The sequence below is a fragment of the Glycine soja genome, chromosome 7, assembly GCF_004193775.1.
Source record: "Glycine soja cultivar W05 chromosome 7, ASM419377v2, whole genome shotgun sequence".
Taxonomy (NCBI): Eukaryota; Viridiplantae; Streptophyta; class Magnoliopsida; order Fabales; family Fabaceae; genus Glycine; species Glycine soja.
The window spans coordinates 8716703-8740578 of record NC_041008.1 but is presented as its reverse complement, the minus strand read 5'-3'; the positions used below and the strand labels follow the sequence as shown (position 1 = coordinate 8740578).

Genomic DNA, 23876 nt, shown 5'->3' with positions numbered 1-23876 from the left:
TAATATTATATCAACTACTCTATTTTCTCTTTTGGCTACCAAATTAAATAGATTTGAATCGAATTTGTGTTTAAAGAAAATCATTGCTATGATAGACAATAAGAACATATATATTTGGATAAATTATGTTTTTAGTTTCTAAAATTTTTAAATTTGTTTATTTTTGTCTCTAAATTTTTATTTTTATTTTTAATTCCTTAATTTTATTTTTATTTTTACTTTTAGTCCTTAAGCTTTTTTTCATTCATACTTTTAGTCACTTTTAAGTACTAAAATAAAGAACGAAAAAAAGTTAAAGGAATAAAAATAAATTTAAAAAAAATCAAGAATTAAGGCATAAATTCTAAAAAATTAAGGATTAAAAAAATAATAAACTTTATATATTACTATTTTAACAACCAAAAGAGGTATCGAAGTAATATAAGAAAATAATATTTTTTAATAAATATATTAAAATTGAAGATTTTGATTGAAAATTGTTTTTTATTCAGCAAGACTAAGAGTGTGGAAATGAAATAAAAAGAAAAAAGAAAAAGAAAGCTAGTAAAAAAAGTTGGTCTAGACTCTGGTGGGTAATTCAACAACATTTTTTATGTTGTATACAGTAGTACTTACAAGTACTGAATCATTAGGATGTGCCTATCAATGAAGAAACGCCGCGTTGAAGAGGGGAAAATAACAAAGGAGTTTAATTTGAATATGTTTGAATTGGATTATTCCGTATTGAAATAATTTATAATTAAAAATTTATTAAATAAATATTTTTTTTCTTTAAAAAAAGAAAAATCAACGCACATTCTAACCGATACTGTGCTATGGTAGTCGTTTATGGATTGCCTGCAGCTATGCTGCCTCTGCGGCAGTGATATTGACCATTAGATTTAAATATAATGGTTATTAAAAATAAGAATATAAAAAAATATATTATATATTTAATGATAAAAGGCTAATAGGCTGCTGTTGGTGCGTAGGACGATAGTACTTTTTCTACTTGGTACGTGATGATTTTAAATAAAATTAGAATAGATTCTGATATTAAGAAAAAATTTAAATTTAACTCAATTTGGATGAGAATTGTCCTCACCTTATAAACTTTATCTTAAAATTATTTTTAGTTAATATTGGACTTGAATTTTTTCTAATTCATTGAATATAAAGCATCAATTAATTCATTGGTAATTTTGGAGTACTCTTCTTATTTCCAATTCAAAGAGCCAAGTTTTTGTCTGTGTTCAAAATTATTTTTCAAAAAGGATGAATAATCTTTAAATTGTCTTTTTGCCATTGTCTGTTTTACTTTTCTGTCACATATTGTATCTCTGGGAGACTTTTTTTTGGATACAATATTTGGGAGTCTATGTTTTCTTTATTTTGAAAACAATTCTCAATTAATTTTTGGAAGACTATGTTTTCTTTATGTTGAACACAATTCTCAAATTTTCGGGTCAGTTCTGTTGGCTTATAATAATTACCGCCTTTCTTTCTTTATCATCTTTTGAGACAACATTTAATAAATAAATAAATATTTCAAAAAAGATAAATTATCCTTTGTATAATAAATTGTACAGCGAAGTGTACAACTAAGATGAATTTTTAGGTTATTTAGTTGTGTTAAAAGTAAAAGAAAAGAGAAAATATGTGTGACAATGAAAAAAAAGACATATATATATATATATATATATATATATATATATATATAATGACACAAATATATTAGATAAGAAAACAATAAGTATAATAAATAAGGAGTTGTTTTTCTTTATATCGAATTTAGATTCAATGACATCGAGGAGAGAAAATTCTGGTGACTTTTTTTCATTAAATTAATCTGATGCTGCATATTTTTTCACTTGTTTTAAAATATATTTTTTAAATTTAATTATTATTTTTTTATACTTTAAAATCATAAAAAGTACTAATGAGAGTATAAATTAAACGTTATTTTAGTTTAACTAGTACTCTTGAGAAAATTTGTTACTATGCATAACATGTGGGTGTTTTTTTAATGTATTATTATTAATGATTAATATTGTTTATTTATTATCTCAGTTTCTTACCTTAATACACAACAAACCGTAATTAAAAACTAAACTAAAATTGTTTTGAAGTAAAAATATCCATATAATGAGTAAATAACATATATTTTAATTTATAATATAATAGTTTCCATTATATTGTAAAAATAATATTTATATAAAATCACAAATTATAAATATTTTAAAGCATCAAATTTACGATCAATTTAAGTATTTTTTTTTTTGTAGAGGATCAATTTAAGTTATGTTTGTAATCAAACTCAATAAATGGGTTAATTATTTAATATATTAACCATTGTCTTTATTAATTTAAGAATCTAAAAATGATAATTTTATATTATTATTTATTAAATCATAAATATTAAAGTAACAAATATATTTTTCGCAAAATTTCATTATGTTCAGATATTTAAAACTAATTTTAAAAATGATGTTCAGTCATATATGAGTACAATGGGTCAAGATAAGTAGGTGAATTTTAAAATAAATTTTTGTTTTCAAATTGAATAGTACTTTCTTCTATGTCTGTGGCTTCGAGCCCATTAGTTTTGACCAACTTGCACGCGTCTACACGACGTGCATGTGGGTCCCATGATACTTCCAAGTTTCGTCGAATTAATCACAGCCGTTGAATGTCCCAACTGAGTTTGAACCGCCGGCTGATCATCAATCTGTCTTCCATAATTGTGCCTGGGTCCCATCCACCTATTATATGTATTTTTATTTATTTATTTTACGATCTTAATTAATGAGTTAAAAATAAAAAGAAATCAATAACAGAAAGTGTTATAGAGTGTTTGGTTTCGGGTCCGTCCCACAAGATTCACATCCAATTCTCACGTTAAAGAAGAAATTATACTCTCTGTGGTATTTGATCCACATTCTTAAAAGGTTGAACACTAATGTAAAGTATAAAAAAGTATTACCAACATTTCTAATATTATATAATTAAGTATTAAATAATAATAAAATCAGGTGTAATAAATTAAAACTGATTATCATAATACAATGTTTACATTTAATAATGGTAATTTAAATTTATACTCCATGTATCTACACCTATATTATAAATTAAAATGTACAAATAAGATAACTCATTTGGTTGACCTAGGTTTGTTTCATCATTTTACACACACAAAAAAATGTATACAAATAAGACTCTCATTTTTTTCACTCTCTCAAATTAATGCTGAGATTGAGATAAATGCGAGACTTAGGTTTGATCAATTGTTGTAAAAAAAAAAATACAAATAAGATTCTCACGTTTCTCACACTCTCAAATCTTAATTAGACATTCTCAATATTCTCTCTTTATTTTTAAATATATTAAAAAAATTCTTTAAATCATCTCAAATTACTTTCTTTATATATTTTTAATGTGAATTTGATCTTTTTAAACACATTCATTTTCCTCTCTTTTTTTTTTATAAAAATACCCACATATTTCTTTCAATCATTTAACACGTCGATAAATTAGTGTGAAGTTATTTTAACTTAATCTATGATGGTTGAGCTAGCATGTAGTAGTTACATATTAAATATTACACACTCTGAAATAAATTTTTTATTGTCCATCATAATCTTATTTCATTCAAACAATATTATTTTTCATAGAGGTTCAATTTTTTTTGCAACACATCTCATAGAATTTACCTTTGCTGTGAAACATACATTTTAAATCTATTTTCTTTCATCTTTATTTTTAAATTAAAATAATTCAAAATAATCTTATATCATAAATTAAATTGTTCATTATTTTTCGGTCTAGACCATATGCATTTTTTATTGGAGATAATCATATTCAAACATTCAAACCATGTAGGATCATTATGGGAAAAAAGTTTTTCTTTAAGAATTTAACACAATTACATGCTTAGGACTAAAATTCAAGATCTTTGGATAGACTGAAACAATCTCATGTTAGTTGATTCACGTCGTTTGGTAGTATTTAAATTTTTTATTATAAATTCAAAATATAATTTATATAATAAAAAATTATTTATTATAATTTTTAACTATAGTGTAGTGAACCATTAAAAAATAATAGTAAAAATTATTATAATGTCAAAGTAAAATTACCACTTTATAACTGATAGTAAGAAATCTTCCGTACAGGCGCCACACAGACATAAATGGTATGCCGTATAATAGAGGCTAAGTTGCCATCATCCTGTTCCTGTCTCCCCGTTACTATCGCATCTCATCACTCATCTGATTATCGCAGTTAACTTCGCTGCCACATAGTATCTCATCTCTGATTTTTATGATGTTCACTTGTTCCGTTTCTTTTTGTTTTTTTTCCCACTTATCTGAAAAACAACATCATGAATAACTATTTGTTAAATAAAGTTAAACTTAACATGCACCTGCACCTGCTCTTCGCCAGCATGCGTTACAATGGCGTTAAATTTTATAAATTCTAACGTTCAAATTAACGAAATTTAAGGTTCCATTTAAGGAACTTAGTAGTTGGAGGATTGAATTTGATGCATGAACGGTGATTGGTGCAATGCAAGTGGTAAGTTATGAAGTAGGGCTATTTCATTTTCTTACAATGGCCCCCAATAAAGGATGTAATGGGTACCATACGCGTTAGGTACATTTTATATATTCATCAAAATTATTTCTCTAAAAAACAGCTGGAAATGATTTTTGTATGACTAGTAAAATTAGGTTCAACTTAGATTAAATTTTGTGTTTCTGATAGATTATTTTGTCATTTTCTCTTTTTTCGTGTTTATTTTTTCTATTTAATTAAACCCATTCATTCTTATTAAACAAGAAATGAGTTTTTCTTACTTATTTTAATTATAAATGTTTCTATAATAACATATAAATATATTATTACATCCTTTGTTTATAATATCTAGAAATTTTCTTAACATATATACCTATCTTTAATTTTTGTGAAACAATGAAGTATTTTATTTTGTACACATGTTTATGCCAATCATTGATACCGCACCAGAATTCATGCATAGCTCCAAATTAAACAGCTTATTATCCTTAGATTAGTTAGAGGCAAAATGATGTGACGCTGAAAAATAGTAATTTTAATGAAAAAATGTTGAAAATGGGACCCACGTAGCTTTTGGAACAGGAAGCATTACAAAAGTGGTGGCTGAAGGACAGAACTGTGGCACTATAGATTTGTTTCAGCGTCTACCTTTCCAAATTGTGATTACTTTCAGTTCTATCCAACACAAACGTCTTTTTATGCAACAAAGTGTTTGTTTTTTATTCCCTTCAGCTGACTTTTCCTCTTGTCAGTTTCTTCCAAGTTCTAACAACCCTTCAAGATTTGTTAACTCCCAAACATTTCTTTGGTTTATGTTTCTATCCCATCCCACGAGGTTTGAGTTTGACCTTGGTCTTGTAACAGCCATGGATAGGAAACGTTGACACTTGTGGAAATTGAGAGAACCGAAGTGCAAGATCACACAAATTTGAATACCAAAAAGTTCCCTTTTTTGTGTTTTTGGTACTGGCAAAGAGCAAAGCAATGAGCTTGAAGAAAAGGGCACTTTCCATTAACATTGAAGAGGCTGCTGTGGACTTCTTCAACCACCTCTTGCAGGAGAAGCCTAGGATTCCAGTCTTTATTCCTTTGATTCTGATTGCTTGGGCAATTGAGAGATGGGTCTTCTCTGCCTCCACTTGGGTTCCTCTTGCACTTGCTGTGTGGACTACTATACAGGTTCTCACTCCTCACTTTCATTCATTCATTACTATATTGTCTTTATTATGCTTTTTGCCCCTACTATGTTTCCACAAAAGTTATTTTGTTATGGATCATCTTGCCTGGTCAATTTGATTTCAAGTTAAAATGCATTTATTATTTTTTGTTCTTGTTGAATTGGGATAATTTCATAATTCATCCTTACTTGGGAGATGTGTGAGTTTTTTTTTTTTTTTTTGTTGAATAAAAGTTGTAGAAGGGAGAGACACCCCTAATACTACCGGATAGTCCGCCAATGCCAGCAGAAGCCTACCCGTAGGATTATTGCACAGGCAATGCATAAACTCATTTATATTACTTGGGAGATGTTTTCACAACAATCTATAAATATCTTACACTCTTCATTTATATTCATTATGAAATTATAATAATGTTTCCATATCTTCAATTTTTAAAAATTGCTGTATTTTGTACATGTATCTGTCACAGTTATCAGTTACTTTCTAAAAAATATGTTTAGTTAACTTCAAATTCTGTGCAAGGAAATCTCCCTGATTTGTCATCTATGAGTTATGAGTTATTGGCTACTTTTTGGTAGTGTACAATACTAGTAGTTAATGTTAGATGTTGCTCTTTCATTTTCAGTACGGTAGATACCAACGCAAACTGCTTGTGGAGGATTTGGATAAGAAATGGAAGCGAATCATACTGAACGTTTCGGTACCTTTTCCCTTACCTTTCCTCCCTTTGACATTTCCAGTGTGACTTTTGAAGTTAACTTCAAGTTTCTGTTCATTTAGCCCATCACACCATTGGAGCACTGTGAGTGGCTGAATAAGTTGTTGACAGAAGTCTGGTCCAACTATTTTAATCCCAAGTTTTCAATAAGGATATCTGCTATAGTTGAGGTGAAATTTCACTACCTTTTCTCATTTACTACACATTGATTAGTTTTTCATCCTTATTCAAGAGTCAATACTGAAAATGTTGTTAAAGAGCTTCTACTTATTATGGTTTCACTACACACACATATATACAAACTTGTTATTCTCTCTTCGGACATGCATTTTATACTTTGATATATGGACTAATTTAATTTCTTTCTTTTGTGTCTCTAGAAACGTTTAAAGCTCCGGAAACCAAGGCTCCTAGTAAGTAACCCACATTTTATTCTATGAAAGAATTTTAATTAGTTTACCAAAACAGCTTGAACACTTTATAGACTACGAATATTTGGTAGATGTGTACTGAACTAGAGCAATTCTTTTGTAGGAAAGAGTTGAACTTCAGGAGTTTTCGCTAGGATCATGCCCCCCTAGCTTGGCTCTGCAAGGGATGCGGTGGTCAACTATTGGTGATCAGGTTTTAGTTTTCTTTGCTTTCAAATCCTTCAGCTTTTTTATATATTTAATCTTCCAATAATTTTTACACTTTTCAAGTGATATTGGTAGGGAGAGAAAAAAATGTGGGGGAGGGGGAGCAGGGGTAGCATTACTAATCTGTTTTTGTGAGTAATGTGAGAAACATATTCTATTCCAAATCTGTTTTTTTTCCCCTTCATGTTATTTTACACCACCACTACAATCACTAGGAGCTGGTACTTCTGCTGCTTTTGTTGCCCTCTCCTCTTCTACTACCACTACTTTTGTGATCTATAGGAGCAAGTGGCCACTAAAGCTTTACTTACAAATTAAACATTCAAAAGATCATAATTAATGAATCTATGAACCTTTTGTACAGCCTCACCAAATGCTACCTAAATGATTATATTTGATTTTCCTACTTCTATTACCATTGCTTCTAAGGTAGTTTGCTTCTTCGCCCTTCAATTTTCTTTAGGTCTATTACTCTATGCTGTTTCCTTTAAATATTGATATATTACTAGATATTCATGATTTTGATCAAGCATTCTCTTGGCCTTTTACAGAGATTTCTGCAACTGGGTTTTGATTGGGATACAAATGAAATGAGCATTTTGTTGCTTGCTAAGCTTGCAAAGCCATTGATTGGAACTGCTCGAATTGTGATTAACAGTCTTCATATCAAGGGTGATGTATGTGAAGCAATGTCATTTGCATTTTTGCTTCTCTAATGCAAACAAAAGCTATGCAAACTGAAGTAAAGGACATTAAACAATTTTGATTTGATTTTTGAACCATGTAATTAACATTTGTTGCTTTGAGAATTATCTACTTTGATTTCCAGCTTATCGTAACTTTTCTTTGAAGTTTCCATTAGACTTTTTCGTCTTTAATGCTTAGGCTTGGCCACTGATTTTCCTGCATTACTAAGAAACTGGTTTAGTCCTTTTTCTTTTTTCTTTTTTATTAATCTAATCATCATTCATATTCATTTTGCAGCTTCTTGCCTCACCAATTCTAGATGGAAAAGCACTCCTGTATTCTTTTGTATCAACTCCTGAGGTGAGAATAGGAGTTGCCTTTGGAAGCGGTGGAAGCCAATCACTTCCTGCCACTGAATGGCCTGGTGTTTCTTCTTGGCTGGTGTGTTTCCACTAAGTTTAATATTATGCTTGTAGAAAAGTAACAAAGTTGTGTTTGTGTGTTGAATTCGCTAAACTAAGTTATATTTATGGTGCTGTTGTATAAAGTTACTCACACTTTTGGTTCAGCTGCAACTTTAAGAACTCAATTTGCCCTGCAGATATTGAAGCCAATTCTATGTGTCAATGGATTTCAATCTGATGCTTAGTTCATGGAGATTTGTTTCCAGATGTGTATAGGTTTAATATAAGGACTATTTATATAATTCCTCTCTGTTGCTAGCCAATGAAAACTCTATGAAAGAACAGATTTTTGAAGCAGGAAGTTTTTTTTTTAATTTTCAGTGAGAAATGGTAATATAAATCATTCTGCGTCTCTGTCAATTAAAGAGAAATTCAAACCAAGAAACATTTGAAGCAGGAAGTTTTTATATTAAAGTATCAGTTAGATGTTTGTTATCATATGCTCATTGTCTTGATAAATTCTGTGACATTTTCTTCTTCTAACTATCTATGTTTTGCACAGCAGCTTATTATGTATTATGCTGATCTACAGTTTACATTTTATGCAGGAAAAACTTTTTACTGACACCTTGGCTAAAACCATGGTAGAACCTCGGCGTCGTTGTTTCACTTTGCCAGCTGTTGATTTAAGGAAAAAAGCAGTTGGAGGCATTATATATATTAGAGTGATTTCAGCAAATAAACTTTCTAGGAGTTGCTTTAAGACATCTAGGAGGCAACCAAATGGTACATCCAATGGTTGTTCAGAGGATAATTTTGATGATAAGGATCTACAAACATTTGTAGAGGTAGAAATTGAGGAATTAACAAGGAGAACAGATGTCAGACTGGGTTCAACCCCCAGATGGGATGCACCATTTAATATGGTTTTACACGATAATGCAGGAACTCTACGTTTCAATCTTCACGAGAGTAGTCCCAACAACGTGAGATGTGACTACCTAGCAAGTTGTGAAATCAAGGTACTGTCTTTGATCAATGTTCTCCTTTTTGATCTAGCAACTGGAGAATATCAGTTACCTATAAGTGTTATATTTGTTCAGACAGGAATTCTTTCTCCAGCCTTTATTTCTTTGCAACAGTTACTTCTTTGTCTTTTATACTGATAAATTAATGTTTATGTCTTTGTGCAGTTGAGGCATGTTGAAGATGATTCAACAATTATGTGGGCAATAGGACCTGATTCTGGAGTCATAGCAAAGCAAGCACAGTTTTGCGGAGAAGAAATTGAAATGGTTGTCCCATTTGAGGGGTCCAACTCAGGAGAGGTACAATGTTTTTTTTATAGTGTAATAATCAGTTCCTCCTCCTACCCCTATTGGAGTCGAGTTAGACCCAAACCCAAATCTAAATCTAAAATAGTATCAAAGTCTATATAGCCTATCTCTGTGCATCACCTATCCTGGTAGGTATTACCTATTCTAGCAGGCATCTACAGAGGGGGGCGTCAAAAAGTCCCACATCCCCTTCCTCAATTCCTGGGGTGCAACTTATAGAGTTGTTGGACAATTTTACTTAATGCCAATTGGTTTTCAGATGAAATCTAACAGCTTATGAAAATATAATACAAACACTTGGTTATCTTACGACATCATAATTTGCTTTTCAACAAAGCTAACGGGGTTATTCTTTCCTATTCTTAACATATATCCTGATTAAATAAAGAAGCAGGAATCTGAATATAATTGTTTATTCAATACCTTTTCTTTATGTATGTCAAAGGAACTTGATTGTACTATCAATCATGTTGGTTGATTTGTGAAGCTGAAACATTGTATGGTATTAATAATTTAAAATGGAGAGTTTCATATTGGTAGTCTTTCTGGTGTAATGCTTGTAACTGGCACCAGCATTCTACTATCATCTACGGCTTGAGTTTATTGTATCAAATTGTTCTTTGATCTTTCTAAATTAAATGGCCTTTTTAATGCACCATATTCTTACAAAAGCATAGTCTTGTATTCTTCTCTCCTGTCTCGTTTTTAATCTTAGAGAGCTCAGATCTGAATGCCCTTTGGTCACACTCTGTATGAAAATAAAATTGGGATTGAATCAGAGATTTTACTTATTTAACCTCAACATTTTTTCAGTTGAAGGTGAGCATTGTAGTAAAAGAGTGGCAATATTCTGATGGTTCACATAGTTTGAATAGTCTCCGGAGTAGCAGCTCTCAGCAGTCAATTAATGGATCACCAAATTTTCAGTTAAGAACTGGAAGGAAAATTAATGTAACTGTTGTGGAAGGAAAGGATCTTGCTGCAAAAGACAAATCTGGAAAATTTGACCCTTACATCAAATTGCAGTATGGAAAGGTGAGTGGCACTGCATGTCTGTGAGACACTGACAATTCTTTCATTACTTGAATAACTGAGGTTGTAGGTTAATGGTTAGGCTTTAGCTAATTTTGTTATTAACAATTTTTTCAGGTTGTCCAGAAAACAAGGACTGTTCATACTCCAAATCCTGCCTGGAATCAGACGTTTGAATTCGATGAGATTGGTGGTGGGGAATACTTAAAAATAAAAGGTTTTTCTGAAGAAATTTTCGGAGATGAAAACATTGGTAGTGCACATGTGAATTTGGAAGGACTGGTTGAGGGCTCAGTCAGGGACGTATGGATCCCTCTTGAAAGAGTGCGTTCAGGAGAATTAAGACTTCAAATATCAATTAGAGCGGATGATCAAGAAGGATCGAGGGTGTGTTTTTTCACTTGGAAATTAGTGATTCTTTCAACCATTTAGTTACAAGATGAATAAAGGATGCAAAAGGCTAAACATATTAAATTGCATATTACCACTTCAATTAGTAATTCTTTCAGCCATTTACTCGGTTTTTTTTTTTCACTGCCTGGATATTCATTCTAACATGCTTTACTCCTTTGAAATGAGCAGGGTTCAGGTTTGGGCTTAGGAAATGGTTGGATTGAACTTGTTCTGATAGAGGGAAGGGGTCTAGTTGCTGCCGATGTCAGAGGCACAAGTGATCCATTTGTGAGGGTACACTACGGAAATTTTAAGAAAAAGACAAAGGTTGGAATACTTCATTCTTGCTTTCTTTTTCATGAAATTGAATGCCAAGATTTAAAATGTTATATTTACTACATTATACATATAAAAGGGGTGGAGAGAAATCAAGAAGACATTGGAGGAAATTATTAAGAGGAATCTTGTGGTGAATAATATTCATGAGAATTTGGTTTTTATCCGAGTCAAATGATGTGTGTAATTTATGTAACCCATCTCAACTAGTGTTGTCATTGTACTACATACATAATGAAGTGAATGATTACAAAGTGCTGATATAACTAATTACGATTTGGCTTTTCTCATTCCTCTCTTTATCCTTTGGGATTTGTCTATGTTCTTAAACTTATATATTTTACTACATTTTCTAAAGGGAAATCTCTAAACTTTCATTCATATGTTATACTCTTGATTTTTCTCACAATTACACATTTCCCCAGCATTTCCTTACCTTTTTTTACTTCATCCTTACAAGTTACAGAACTCAAAATACATACTAGCTGTGACATTGTCTGTAGGTCATATACAAAACTCTTAACCCTCAGTGGAACCAGACCTTAGAGTTCCCTGATGATGGAAGTCAACTAATGCTTTATGTCAAGGACCACAATGCATTACTACCCACATCAAGTATAGGTGAATGTGTTGTAGAATATCAAAGGTTGCCTCCCAACCAGACCGCTGACAAGTGGATACCTCTCCAAGGGGTGAAAAGGGGTGAAATTCACATCCAAATTACTAGAAAAGTTCCAGAGATGCAGAAGAGGCAAAGTCTAGACTCTGAACCTTCCTTGAGTAAACTACACCAAATTCCTAACCAGGTGAGATCTTCTTCATACATCATGACTGAAAAATGAAACAAAAAAAATAAAGAAGCTTTTGTTACATATACTAATTCAGCTCAAAGGATGAATTCTTAATTGTCTTAAAAGCAATGCACATACCTTTCTTTTGTGAAGTTATCATTATTATGGTTTTCAATTTATGCTATTATTCTAACACATTGTGCAAATTGGACCTTATCAGATAAAACAGATGATGATCAAGTTCAGGTCCTTCATAGAGGATGGAAATCTTGAAGGACTCTCTGCAACATTGAGTGAGCTAGAAACTCTAGAGGATACACAAGAAGGGTATATAGTTCAGCTGGAGACTGAGCAAATGCTTCTTCTCAGCAAAATAAAGGAACTTGGCCAAGAGATCATTAATTCTTCTCCTTCCCTGAGCAGGAGATCTTATTCAATTGGAAACTGATCTGGCATCAGCTTAGTATTTACAATTTAATGTTTTCCCATGCTAAATATTGCTTATGGGAATCATCAAGGACAGATTTTGTACATGTTTCACAAACTAGATAGTCTTCTTATACCACCACATATATTTGTACATGGTTCTTTGATCATTTTTTTTTGTTCTAGTAAGTTCATTGCTGGGTAGGGGATGCATAATAAATGGAAGTGGCTACTGTATTCACACTTGCCCAGGAATGAGGAAACTAGGTTATATGATTGGATTTTTTTTATAATTTCAATAGGAAAAAGAATTAATTCCTATTATATTGTGGTTGAAAGGAATGATATCTTTTGCAAAGATGAATTTACTCTTGTCTCTGCTTTCCATTTATTTTACATACTTTTCTCTTGTAAATTAGGTTTGTTTTGTTTTTCATTCTTAAAATGCTTTAAATAATGAAAAAGATTAAAATAACTTAAAACATAAAATTTGTAATCCTAAATTAATTCTTATTTTAACATAGTTAAGAGAGAAATGAAAATTTCAAGGATTGATTTGTGTTCAATAATAAATAACATTTAAATTACAACTTTAATAATTTTCTTTTGTTATCGTGATATTAGTGTGAAAATCAGACATTTTTTCATGAATAAGATTTGAACTTTAAATTCAATTATACTCAAGTTAATCATTTTAATAATTTTGTCATCTAGATATATTATATTTTTTAATATAGCTAATGAATGATAATATATTTATACGAAAAAGTCACAGACAATTTTTTTTTTGTTATTTAAGTCACAAATAAGGTTTTGATCAATCACTTCATTAAAAAGGATTATAGATTTTTATAATATTTATTTTAAAAACTATATAAAATGAGTTTTAGTTAGTTAATAAAACAAAATCTTTATATTACTACATGAAAATTAATATATTTTTTAAAATTTATAATTGTTCTAGACTGGTATTCTTACCAGAAAATACTTATACACCATAAAAAAGGGAATGTCTTCACTCTTTTCCTTTAATCATTCTTTTTACAGGAAGGATGTTCACTTATTTCAGAACCTTAATTTGCTAATTCACAGCATTACTTAAGTCCTATTTGCTTTATCATTGAAAAATGATTCTGACACCTTTTAACAAGAAATACACATTTTAATATAAATTCATTCATCATTAAAAAATAATTGGAACACAATTTTCAATTAGGTTTAGTAATTTAAAATTAATTTCATCTAATTTTAAAATGAAGGATTTCTAACAAATTTGAATAGATTCAAAATTCTCAGTGGAACAACAACAACAAAAAAAATAAAAGATCATGAAAGCCTAAAAATGCAGAAAAATCTACGAGAAAGAAAGAAAATACCATAATTTCCATTTTTTTGGAAAAAAAACCAAAATATCTTATCATCTTTCTCCTTTGCACTCTAGCTGCCTCACTTGGCCTCACTCTGCAACTGGTTCTTATCTCTCATCATCCTGTAAAGAAAATGCATCATCATCACTAGCACAGTAACACTACCCTCAAACCAACAATGGCGTTCCCCAACACTTGCAAGCTCTCAGAATTGTCTTTCAAATCATCATTCTCATCACTGAACCATCCTCATCCTCCTCGCTCTTTCCGCAAATTCCCACTTCGCACTCTCACCTTCGCTTCTCTCCCAACCCCTAAACCCAATCCCTCCGCCCCCTGGCTCACCAAATCCCCCTCCCCCAAAAGGGCCACCGAACCCCTCACCGCCGGCGACCCAATTCCCGACAAAAAACCGCATAACCCCGTCGAGAGAATCGTCCTCCGGTTACGCAACCTCGGTCTGCCCTCCGAAGAAGAAGAACAAGAAGAAGAGGAAGAAATTCCGGCGAATAATCCGGCTCCGGTGACCGGAGAGGAGAGGCTGGGGGAGCTTCTCCGGCGGGAGTGGGTGCGCCCGGACGCCGTGTTGGTGGGCGAGGACGATGGGGAGGAAGAGATGATCCTGCCGTGGGAGAGGGAGGAGGAGAAGGAGGTGGTGGTGGTGGTGAGTGAAGAGGGGTTGTTGAAGAAGAGGAGGGTTAGGGCTCCTAGTTTGGCTGATTTGACCCTTGAGGATGAACTGTTGCGGAGGTTGAGGAGAGAGGGGATGCGTGTGAGGGAGAGGGTGAGTGTCCCCAAGGCCGGACTCACTCAGGAGGTGATGGAGAAGATTCATAAGAGGTGGAGGAAGGAGGAGTTGGTGAGGCTCAAGTTTCATGAGGAACTTGCCAAGGACATGAGGAAGGCTCATGAGATTGTTGAGGTTCAGTTCTTGCCCCTTTTTCATAATAAACACTTAGCATTATCATAAGCACATAACATAGGACCACATACGACAATTACTAGTTTGAAAATGATCCATGGACACTCAAGTGTCAATCTACACCCATAGAGAGAACAAGAGAGAAATGTAGACATGGTAAGTGATATATAGCGTGTTTGGTTTTACATCCCAATGTAGTTTTTCATGTTTACTAAGAAACTAGTAGTTATGGCTTACACATCTTAGAGGCGATTTCTTGCTTCTCAATGGGTTTCCAAACGAACATATAATGTGACAAGAAAAGAGAGATAGAGAAAAATGCTGGATGTTAATTGAGTGTTTGCATTGTTGGGGTGTCAACAAATATTACTCTTACTAGTTAGTTCACTTCATTGTGGTTCTTGTCTTAGGCCCTTTTTGGAGAAACTTCTCAATAAAAAGCAAAATGTAAATGGAACTTTTTCCTTAAGTTAAAATCAACTTATGCATATCTGCTTTTGCATAAGTGAGAGCTTTTTACAAAGTTGAAATGCATAAGTTGATTTTAACTTATGAGAGAAGTTTGATCCATTTTCTTCACTTGTAAGTGCTTGTGGGGAAGTTTCTCCAATTAGGGTCTTGGTAGTTGTGAGTTGCATTTGAAATGTGCATTTGTTTGTCATCCTTGACAGTCAAGTTAGTATGCTGTTACTTGCTGTGTGATTCTGTGTATGTTGAATGGTGATGTTGACTTTGTGTTGTGTTTGAGGAACATGTTGACTGATTGGCTGTAGTGTGCAGCGTCGAACTGGAGGATTGGTTACGTGGAGGTCAGGCAGTGTTATGATGGTGTATCGCGGTATTGATTACCAAGGGCCTGACTCGCAGAAGGAAGTTAATGAGAAGAAAGGTGATGGCTTTTTCGTGCCAGATGTCTCAAAAAGGGAAGACAGTAGTACTGCAACCTCAACCTCTGAGAAGAGTGAGGTGGTTGTGAGGGAGCGAGAACATCCAGAGAATATGTCAGAGGCAGAAGCAGAGTACAATGCCCTCCTTGATGGTTTAGGTCCTCGGTTTGTTGGATGGTGGGGTACAGGGATTCTTCCTGTTGATGCTGATTTGCTTCCCCGGACAGTTCCAGGTTACAAAACACCTTTTAGGCTTCTTCCTACTGGGATGCGTTCTCGGCTAACAAATGCAGAGATGACCAATTTAAGGAAGCTTGCAAAATCACTTCCTTGTCATTTTGCCTTAGGTAAGATTCATCCACTTCCATATTCTATTAAATTTGTTTTCCTTTGTACTTATATGTAAATCTTTTCTGAATTTTATGAAGGGAGAAATAGAAATCACCAAGGTCTGGCATGTGCTATTCTTAAGCTTTGGGAGAAAAGTTTAGTTGCAAAGATTGCTGTCAAACGTGGGATCCAGAACACAAACAATGAACTGATGGCTGAGGAGCTGAAGGTTTGGTTATTTGTAATTTGGCAATTATTTGTTTGTGCATTCATGCTTGTATCGAATCTAATGCATTGCATTCCATAGAAGTCCTGACTGTTCAAGTAAAAATACACGATTGGATGTAAATCTTATATTAAGTTTTTTGGATCTAATCTATTTGTCCTTTGAAGCAGCTGGCTATGCTTTTATTCAGTAAGAGTCACCAACCAGAATTATAATTTGTTTTTGCATTTATCTTTGTGCAAACCAGTTGGTTTTCTTTTTCCTTTAATTTTATCAGCTAGCAAATAAGTGTAGCTACTAGCTAGGAATAATTAAAAGGATACTATATACTCACAATTAAAATGCCTTCTACATTTTTGCTCAAAACATCATTCACCACTAGAGTTTTATTTTATCTTTTAGTGTTATCACAAAACGAATCTGTTATATTGAAGATATTAACACATTCTCTGGGATGAATGTACATAATGTGGCTAAATCTTTATTTTCTTTTTTTCTTTTTTCTCCAAGGTCATTTTATTGCTAAGAGATGATAAGCTAAGAATAGAGCACAAGCTACTAGTTCTGTCAATTTGAATTTCAGAAAATTAATTTTTTTCCTGTTATGGTACAGATGTTAACTGGAGGGACCTTGCTGCTAAGGAATAAATATTTCATTGTTATATACCGTGGGAAAGACTTTGTTCCAACAAGTGTGGCTGCAGTTTTAGCTGAAAGAGAGGAATTGACAAAACAGGTACAGGATGTTGAAGACAAGGTGCGGTGCAGAGCAGTTGATGCAATTCCATTGGGGCAAGGTGAAGCAACGGCACAGGCTGGGACTTTAGCAGAGTTCTATGAGGCCCAGGCTCGATGGGGAAGGGAAATATCTCCTGAAGAACGTGAGAAGATGGTGGAAGAAGCTGCCAAAACCAAGACTGCTAAGCTTGTCAGACAAATTGAACATAAAATATTTATAGTAAGTATCTATATATTTTTTATAAAGATGTTATATGCATGAGAGTTGAGATAATACTTAGTTTATAATTTATATCACCAGAAAGTCGGACTAGGTTTATAGTGCATTAGTGGATATAATAAAACTTATTAGCATTGTTATATTAGTCCCCAGATTGGAATTATTGATTGATTAGAATATAAATCCTGCCTGTGTTTTTTCTCCTTAATTTTTGCTGATGTATGTTTGTTTGTCTGCTTGCAGCAGGCTGTAATTTATTTCTGCAATATATGCATAATTGCATATGGAATTCACCATAATTAGCTGTAACTTATTTCTACTATGTATGTGGTTTTGCTAAGGGCAATGGTTAGCAAAACTGATATATATATATATATAGTTTTTTATTGTTTTTATTTTTATTTTTATGGTTGTCTTAACAACATTGGACTTTCTTTATTCATATATACCATTCTAATGTCTGAATAGGCCCAGACTAAAAAGCTTAGAGCAGAAAAGCTCTTAGCCAAAATAGAAGCATCTATGGTTCCAGCTGGTCCTGATTATGATCAGGAAACAATCACAGATGAAGAACGTGTTATGTTTCGTAAAGTTGGTTTAAGAATGAAGCCATACTTACCACTTGGTGAGAAATTTTCAACTGTACAAAAGTTGCTCTATTCTAGCAATGCAAAGCTGACGCCTTTCTATGATAATCTCCAGGTATACGTGGTGTTTTTGATGGTGTTGTCGAGAATATGCATTTGCATTGGAAACACCGAGAACTAGTAAAATTGATGACAAAACAAAAGACTGTTGCTTTTGTTGAAGACACAGCAAGGTTACTTGAATATGAGAGTGGGGGAATACTGGTGGCAATAGAGAAAGTTTCCAAAGAATTTGCTCTTATTTACTATCGTGGAAAGAATTATAAACGTCCAATTACTCTTAGGCCTAGGAACCTGCTAACAAAGGGAAAGGCATTAAAGCGTCATGTAGCCATGCAACGTCATGAGGTTCTTTTTTTTTTATGTGACAATTACTGATATTTATTCCTGACTTTTATATCTATGATGTTACATTTGGTCTTGTGTGAATTGTGCAGGCTCTGAGTCAGCATATTACTGAATTGGAAAAAACTATAGAACAAATGAAAAAAGAACTTGTAAGTATGGACTTATCATAATTTTAGATATATTTTGATGTAGAGGAGAGGTCACTCCTAAGCAGTTAAATGACTTGATTGGTCACAGTCTGAATAAATTGTTACTTCATTTGAAGACACAGCAACCCCCCCAAACCCTCCCAAGATTATCCTGATTTTGCATATTTTATTTTTTTGGGTTATAGAATCTTCAATCAATATTTAACCCATCTGCCTTCTGTGCCTAGACTGACATTATGTTATGGGGTTTGCTTTAGTTATTTAACTTAAACATGTAAGATTGATCATTTTATGAAGTCATCCAGTGGCTCCCAAATGGGGCTTGGCCCCTCCCACTCACCAAAAAGAAAATGACTCGAATTCATTTAGAATGGTCTACATCTGAAAATCTTATATCCTTAGTCCTGCTTTGTCCCAATGCATTTATATGTTTCTAGAATTTCAATTTGCTCATTTATATGTGAAGTTGCCTGCCTATTAACAGGTCAGAATTGTGATTTATGTGCACGTTTGGTTTAAAGCTAGGTAGAATTGATTTTGATAGAATTAATTTAGAACAGATGAATGCGATTGAGATGTGTACCAAAATTAATCTGAACCACATATTTATGTTAGAACGTATTTTTCAATGGAAAATGTGAGAATTGATTTTCTAACTTTATCAGCTAGTCTGACATAGTTTTTTAAATATAACCAGGGTATGACTCAAGATTCGGATGTTGAAGATGGGGGGAGCATAGAGGAAGATGACCATAACCAAATAGACATCTCAGAATTGGCCCTAGTAAGATACTCCTAGTCTCTGTTAATTGACTTTATTCTCTTCTGCTTTATTTTGGTTAGGCTATCAAAAAGTTTTTGCCAATTTAATACTATTTCTAAATGGTAGCTATGGCATTTATAATTTCCTTGTACTTGTATTTGAGTTTCCCATGTAAAAGTCAAGTGTTAAGTTTTGGAATTTAATAAGAAATGATTAATATGGAATATGATACTGCTTAGAATATTTACTTATAAGCTGAGAGAGAGTGAGGAGGAGAAAGATTGATAGAAATAAATAAGAACAAAAGTAATTTTTAGTTACAACAACAATTAACTTGTCCAGTTGTTAATTTGCAGAGTGAGGATGAAGATTCCGATGGTTTTGATAATGAGGACAACAGTGATTGGGATGATGACGAGGACTCTGAGTTTTCAGAATTCATAAATGATGAGCATCCTTGAAGGCAGGTTGACATATTTGCATTGATGTTTCCTGGATCACATTTTCCATTGACTGCGCTAGAAGGTATTAGTTTTTGCTCTTGATCATGTAGCTCATACTGTTTGCATTTGCAACATATTTCATTTTAGGAAAGCATAATCTAGTCAGTTATGCAATTCTGATGCCATACCTTAGCTCTGTGATTATTGCATTGTCAATGCTAAAAGTAGTTTAATGGGCTGGTTGTAGTACTCAATATTTGTTCAACGGATGAGACATTTTTTTATCCCTTTATATGGATTAATTGTATTAAATGCAGTAATTTTCTCTACATGTAGGACAATCAAGAAGATGCAGGCTAAAATCAACTTGTGTGGTTCTTCCTCTATTTGCACATTCTTTAGAGCTGAAAATATGGAGTTCCATTTATTCAAACTTGTAGAAAGATGTGCCTAGATATCATTTGTGGTCCTGCAGCAGCAAAAATCCATCGTCCATTATCTACTTGCCTCAGGTGTTTTCATCATCTTTTAGGATGCTGGCTGACTTTTGAGCAGCATGGACAATTTCTGCTGTATACTGGATGCCCCCTCCAATTGTATTTGACCCGATTATTGTAAATCCTTCATTACATTGTAATAGGCTGTATGGTAAAGGATAATTCCTTTCTTGTATGATGTCATGCCTTTCTGAGATTTTATTTTATTGATATTCAATGCCATGGAGTAGACAATAAATGTACCATCCTGATGTAATGGTATAAGAGGCACAATTTTGGTTATAGCTTCCAAACTGGCTCTGCTGTCCATATTTGCGTTCCATGTTTACTTGTCTTTTGGTTAACATTGATATCATGTAAAAGGTAATCAAGAGAGAAATTTAATTTAGTGGTAAAACATTGAATGTGAAAAGAAGGTACGGAGGAGTTTGGCAAATAGCATCGTTCCCGCCACGATAGATAATAAACCTACTTCCCAGGCTGTTTAATTGTAATTTGAATGAAGTAATTTCTAAATGTAATTTGATTGCACATGCAAAACAGGCATTTATTATATTGATGTATGTACCAGAAAGAAAAGTATATGTTCCAATTTGCCAAATTATATTTCAATCTAAAGTTGAAAATGTTGCACGTGTCAACAAAGGACAAAATATATAATAGTATCATACGTGTTCCAATTTTGATTTTAAGTACTTGAGTTTCGTCCCTAAACAAAAGCTTACTGCAATGTTACTGTGATAGTTATAGATGAGTACTAACGAAGAATCATCATCACCAGAAATAGAACCAACAAATACATGCAAAGTGGGCAGTTTTGATTTCTCTTCATGTTGAAGACCTTTGATCCCATTTAAAGCGTAAGCTGAGTCAAGCCTTAGGTTATCCTTGCATTCATCTCAATTTTGGAACAAACTGGCATCTTACTATATTTTTGCCAAGGCTAGATTGAGCATGATCAATATTTGATATGCCTAGAGCTAAATACATTCTTAACTATACTATTTTCCCCCAAATTTTTCGCTTTGGTATGTTTGCTTTAACTTGTTTTTATGCAAAGGTTTTTTTTATAGCTTTTTGAAAAATAAGCAGTTATTTTCTCCATCCCCCCCCCGAAAAAAAAAAAACTTGCAAACATTGAATTAAATTATTATCATACCACTTCATCTTTCATCTCCTTTCTACTTCATTTTTTTTTCTACATCTTCACTTCTCTTCACATTATTTATTACTATCCTCCTCTTTTATGTTTTCTTTCTACTTTATACAGTAGGGCGTAAATTCATCATTTTCCTGATCGAAATAAGTAGAAAGCAGTGTTGAGTGAAAGTGATCAGCCTCAATGAATGGTAGTGTATGTTTGGATCGGATAAGCGTTTGTTACATACATTCACAGAAAAATTCATGTAGGAAACGTAGAAGTAACTCCTTATTACTGTAGAACATACGTGCGTTAGGTGGCAATGGCATTATGACGTGAAATCAAACACTCAGGTAGTCATTGTGAACATAAATTAACTGGACTGAAAGAAGAGAAACCAACTTTTGTGGAAGCTTCTACTTGAAAAAGAAAAAAAATACAAGCAACCAAACACCTGTAAATTAAAATTGCTATTCAAGCATTGAACATTAAAGTAGAAATTTGATTGTTTTATCTAACTCCATTTACCATACGAAATTCCCCTAATAAAGCATGAACACATAAACTGAAGTTAATGTCTACTTTTGTGGCGATCCAATATACCAAGGTGCTTAATATTTGTTTTTTCTGCTGCTATGCTCGTCAAGCCAAGATATGATATCACCAAGCACGTGAAATATAGTTTCATCAGGTTCACCCTCAAGTAGAGTATGGAAAGCATCCTTATAGAGGCAGAGTTTCTTGTCCTTAACTTTAGCTTTCTCATACAAAGCCTTACTAGCTGATGGATCAGTAATTATATCAGCCTCTCCATTCATGATCAACAACGGCAGAGAAACCTAGCAATTAAAATTCTTCAGTGGATTTCATTGACACAGAGAAAGTTCCACCAGAAACATGTGCAATAGTTCAATGAAGTTGTTACCATAAAAGAAACATGTGCAATAGCTCAAGAAAATAACAAGACTTGGTACCATAATTTTTTTTCTTCACAATTATGCATTAACTTTGTTTTATACGTGCAATCACCAGAATATCAAGAGAACTAAGACCAACTTGATATATGCTGATTGCTGTTGTTTTGTTTCTTTGGTTTTAAGGAAGTTGGTTGTTTGTTTTTTAAAGAATTCTTTTCTTTTTTTGGTGCAATTCATTTCTGACTTCTTATTCAGCATTTCATATATATATAATTTATCTTCATATTAAGGAAGCAAGAGAATTAGATAGTACTAGAAACCAAGTCAATGGGAAAAATATCATTTACTTCTTCCAGACGCTGTTCTAGCTCCTGTGTGGCTTTCAGCAGTTCCAATGCAGTTCCCAGTCTTGGTTTATCCTTGTAGAGTAACACATTATAGGGTGCCTGGAGCAAATCACTCGGAAAAATCATTAATAGAAGAGAAAACAAACATGGATTACTTCCTCTGTTTAACTTTGATATAATTCAAGCATGATGCGGTACACCCACCAGTTTTCTCTTGTTCACATCTCTAAATATATTATCTTTAACCTCTTCCTTTTGTGGAACTAACTTAGTTTTGGGAAGAACTTTGGCTACTCCAATTAGCATCTGCTTCACCAACCAATGTGGAATCATATCCTCCGCAAGCTATTCAAGAAAACTGGTTTAGTGTACACACATATGGATTAAGCAATAAAAAAATTATAGTTGTAGTTTAAATTCAAGGAGATACACCTTGCACAAAGGTGCAATAAGAGCAGCACCATTCCATGCAGCAGGTTGTTTGAAGTGAATATTCAAAGCAATGGCTCCACCCATTGATTCACCCAACAAGAAGCTTGGTACATCTTGATACTTCTTTTGTTCTGTCATTCAAAAAGCGCTAGAGTTATTCACACATAACTCAAACAGTGAAAAATGCAAGGCCAAGCACAATTTAGTTCAGGAACAAAATTTAAATACAATTTCTTAGGTGTTTCTGGTACTATTCTCCGGTTAGAATTAGAGTTTCAGAGGTAAAACTCCAATTCTAAGTGGAGAACACTAAAACATTAAAAGTCAATATACATTACCAAAGTACAATTCTAATTCTGATTGGATGACAACACTAAAAGCATCTATGAAATTGTATCTAATTTTTATCATTTGTTCAAGAAGAAAGCTTCTCGCAAACATGTAAGAAAATCCAAGACACAATGATACTATAAAGAGTGATCTGAAATCAAGGAAAATTAGATCTTACCTTTAATTTTTAAGAAATGCTCAATGGCATCATTCACTAGACTTTCCAGGGTAGTCCAATGCAAATACTCCATATCCAGATGATGCTAATTTCCTTGCAACTCCTAATAGAAAATACAAAGATAAAATGACATCTTAATTAGTATCTGTCTTATTTCTAGCATAAACAAATAAAACGAACTTCTCATTTAACATAGATATTTCCATGCCTTCAAAGTAAAATGTGCAAGTGTCTGCGTAACCATGACAGTAACAAATGATTGCTTTCAAAGGAGAACTTTCTGGAAGCCAACTTTTAGAGAATATTTTTAATCCTCTGGAGTTCACTTCATAAACCTGTACACAAATACTGTTAGCTAGAGAATGCATAAAAAGAATGTAACTAATGAGTAATTACTAATAACACGTGAAATTTTATTTTATTTTTTATAATAATCACATTAAAATTAAAACTTATGACCTCATGCTTATTACTCAAATCTTTACCACTAGGCCGAT

The 23876-nt window shown here is 32.9% G+C and overlaps 3 protein-coding genes across 3 annotated transcripts; 2 read left to right on the top strand and 1 right to left on the bottom strand.

Annotated features, from left to right (window-relative positions):
- Window positions 1–5177: 5177 nt before the first annotated feature.
- Window positions 5178–12870, top strand: LOC114418614 (synaptotagmin-4-like). Its single transcript, XM_028384048.1, has 14 exons — window positions 5178–5733; window positions 6361–6435; window positions 6516–6623; window positions 6834–6866; window positions 6988–7077; window positions 7643–7768; window positions 8076–8219; window positions 8791–9204; window positions 9376–9510; window positions 10333–10554; window positions 10669–10938; window positions 11134–11271; window positions 11784–12086; window positions 12292–12870. Exons 1-14 carry the CDS (start codon window positions 5539–5541, stop codon window positions 12517–12519), a joined length of 2481 nt encoding a protein of 826 aa, XP_028239849.1. The 5' UTR covers window positions 5178–5538; the 3' UTR covers window positions 12520–12870.
- Window positions 12871–13912: 1042 nt separating this feature from the next.
- LOC114418613 (CRM-domain containing factor CFM3, chloroplastic/mitochondrial-like) lies at window positions 13913–20327 on the top strand. Its single transcript, XM_028384047.1, has 10 exons — window positions 13913–14786; window positions 15567–16020; window positions 16102–16232; window positions 16843–17187; window positions 17656–17812; window positions 17890–18182; window positions 18272–18331; window positions 19029–19115; window positions 19451–19619; window positions 19874–20327. Exons 1-9 carry the CDS (start codon window positions 14043–14045, stop codon window positions 19553–19555), a joined length of 2376 nt encoding a protein of 791 aa, XP_028239848.1. The 5' UTR covers window positions 13913–14042; the 3' UTR covers window positions 19556–19619; window positions 19874–20327.
- A 1393-nt stretch (window positions 20328–21720) lies between these two features.
- On the bottom strand, window positions 21721–22992 carry LOC114417789 (caffeoylshikimate esterase-like). Its single transcript, XM_028382846.1, has 4 exons — window positions 22872–22992; window positions 22644–22784; window positions 22440–22538; window positions 21721–22014 (listed from the first exon to the last, which is right to left on the bottom strand). Exons 1-4 carry the CDS (start codon window positions 22953–22955, stop codon window positions 21787–21789), a joined length of 552 nt encoding a protein of 183 aa, XP_028238647.1. The 5' UTR covers window positions 22956–22992; the 3' UTR covers window positions 21721–21786.
- Between the last annotated feature and the right edge of the window lie 884 nt (window positions 22993–23876).

What these genes read in the sequence shown, in the direction of transcription:
- LOC114418614 (XM_028384048.1), top strand. Translation starts at nt 5,539, where the DNA reads ATGAGCTTGAAGAAAAGGGCACTTTCCATTAACATTGAAGAGGCTGCT. An exon ending in GTCTTCATATCAAGGGTGAT is followed by an intron (nt 7,769 to 8,075) that starts GTATGTGAAGCA and finishes TTCATTTTGCAG; the next exon opens with CTTCTTGCCTCACCAATTCT. An exon ending in CTGGTGTTTCTTCTTGGCTG is followed by an intron (nt 8,220 to 8,790) that starts GTGTGTTTCCAC and finishes CATTTTATGCAG; the next exon opens with GAAAAACTTTTTACTGACAC.
- LOC114418613 (XM_028384047.1), top strand. Translation starts at nt 14,043, where the DNA reads ATGGCGTTCCCCAACACTTGCAAGCTCTCAGAATTGTCTTTCAAATCA. An exon ending in TTGAACATAAAATATTTATA is followed by an intron (nt 17,188 to 17,655) that starts GTAAGTATCTAT and finishes ATGTCTGAATAG; the next exon opens with GCCCAGACTAAAAAGCTTAG. An exon ending in TAGCCATGCAACGTCATGAG is followed by an intron (nt 18,183 to 18,271) that starts GTTCTTTTTTTT and finishes TGAATTGTGCAG; the next exon opens with GCTCTGAGTCAGCATATTAC.
- LOC114417789 (XM_028382846.1), bottom strand. Translation starts at nt 22,955, where the DNA reads ATGGGTGGAGCCATTGCTTTGAATATTCACTTCAAACAACCTGCTGCA. An exon ending in ATGTGAACAAGAGAAAACTG is followed by an intron (nt 22,539 to 22,643) that starts GTGGGTGTACCG and finishes GATTTGCTCCAG; the next exon opens with GCACCCTATAATGTGTTACT. An exon ending in TAGAACAGCGTCTGGAAGAA is followed by an intron (nt 22,015 to 22,439) that starts GTAAATGATATT and finishes TTTAATTGCTAG; the next exon opens with GTTTCTCTGCCGTTGTTGAT.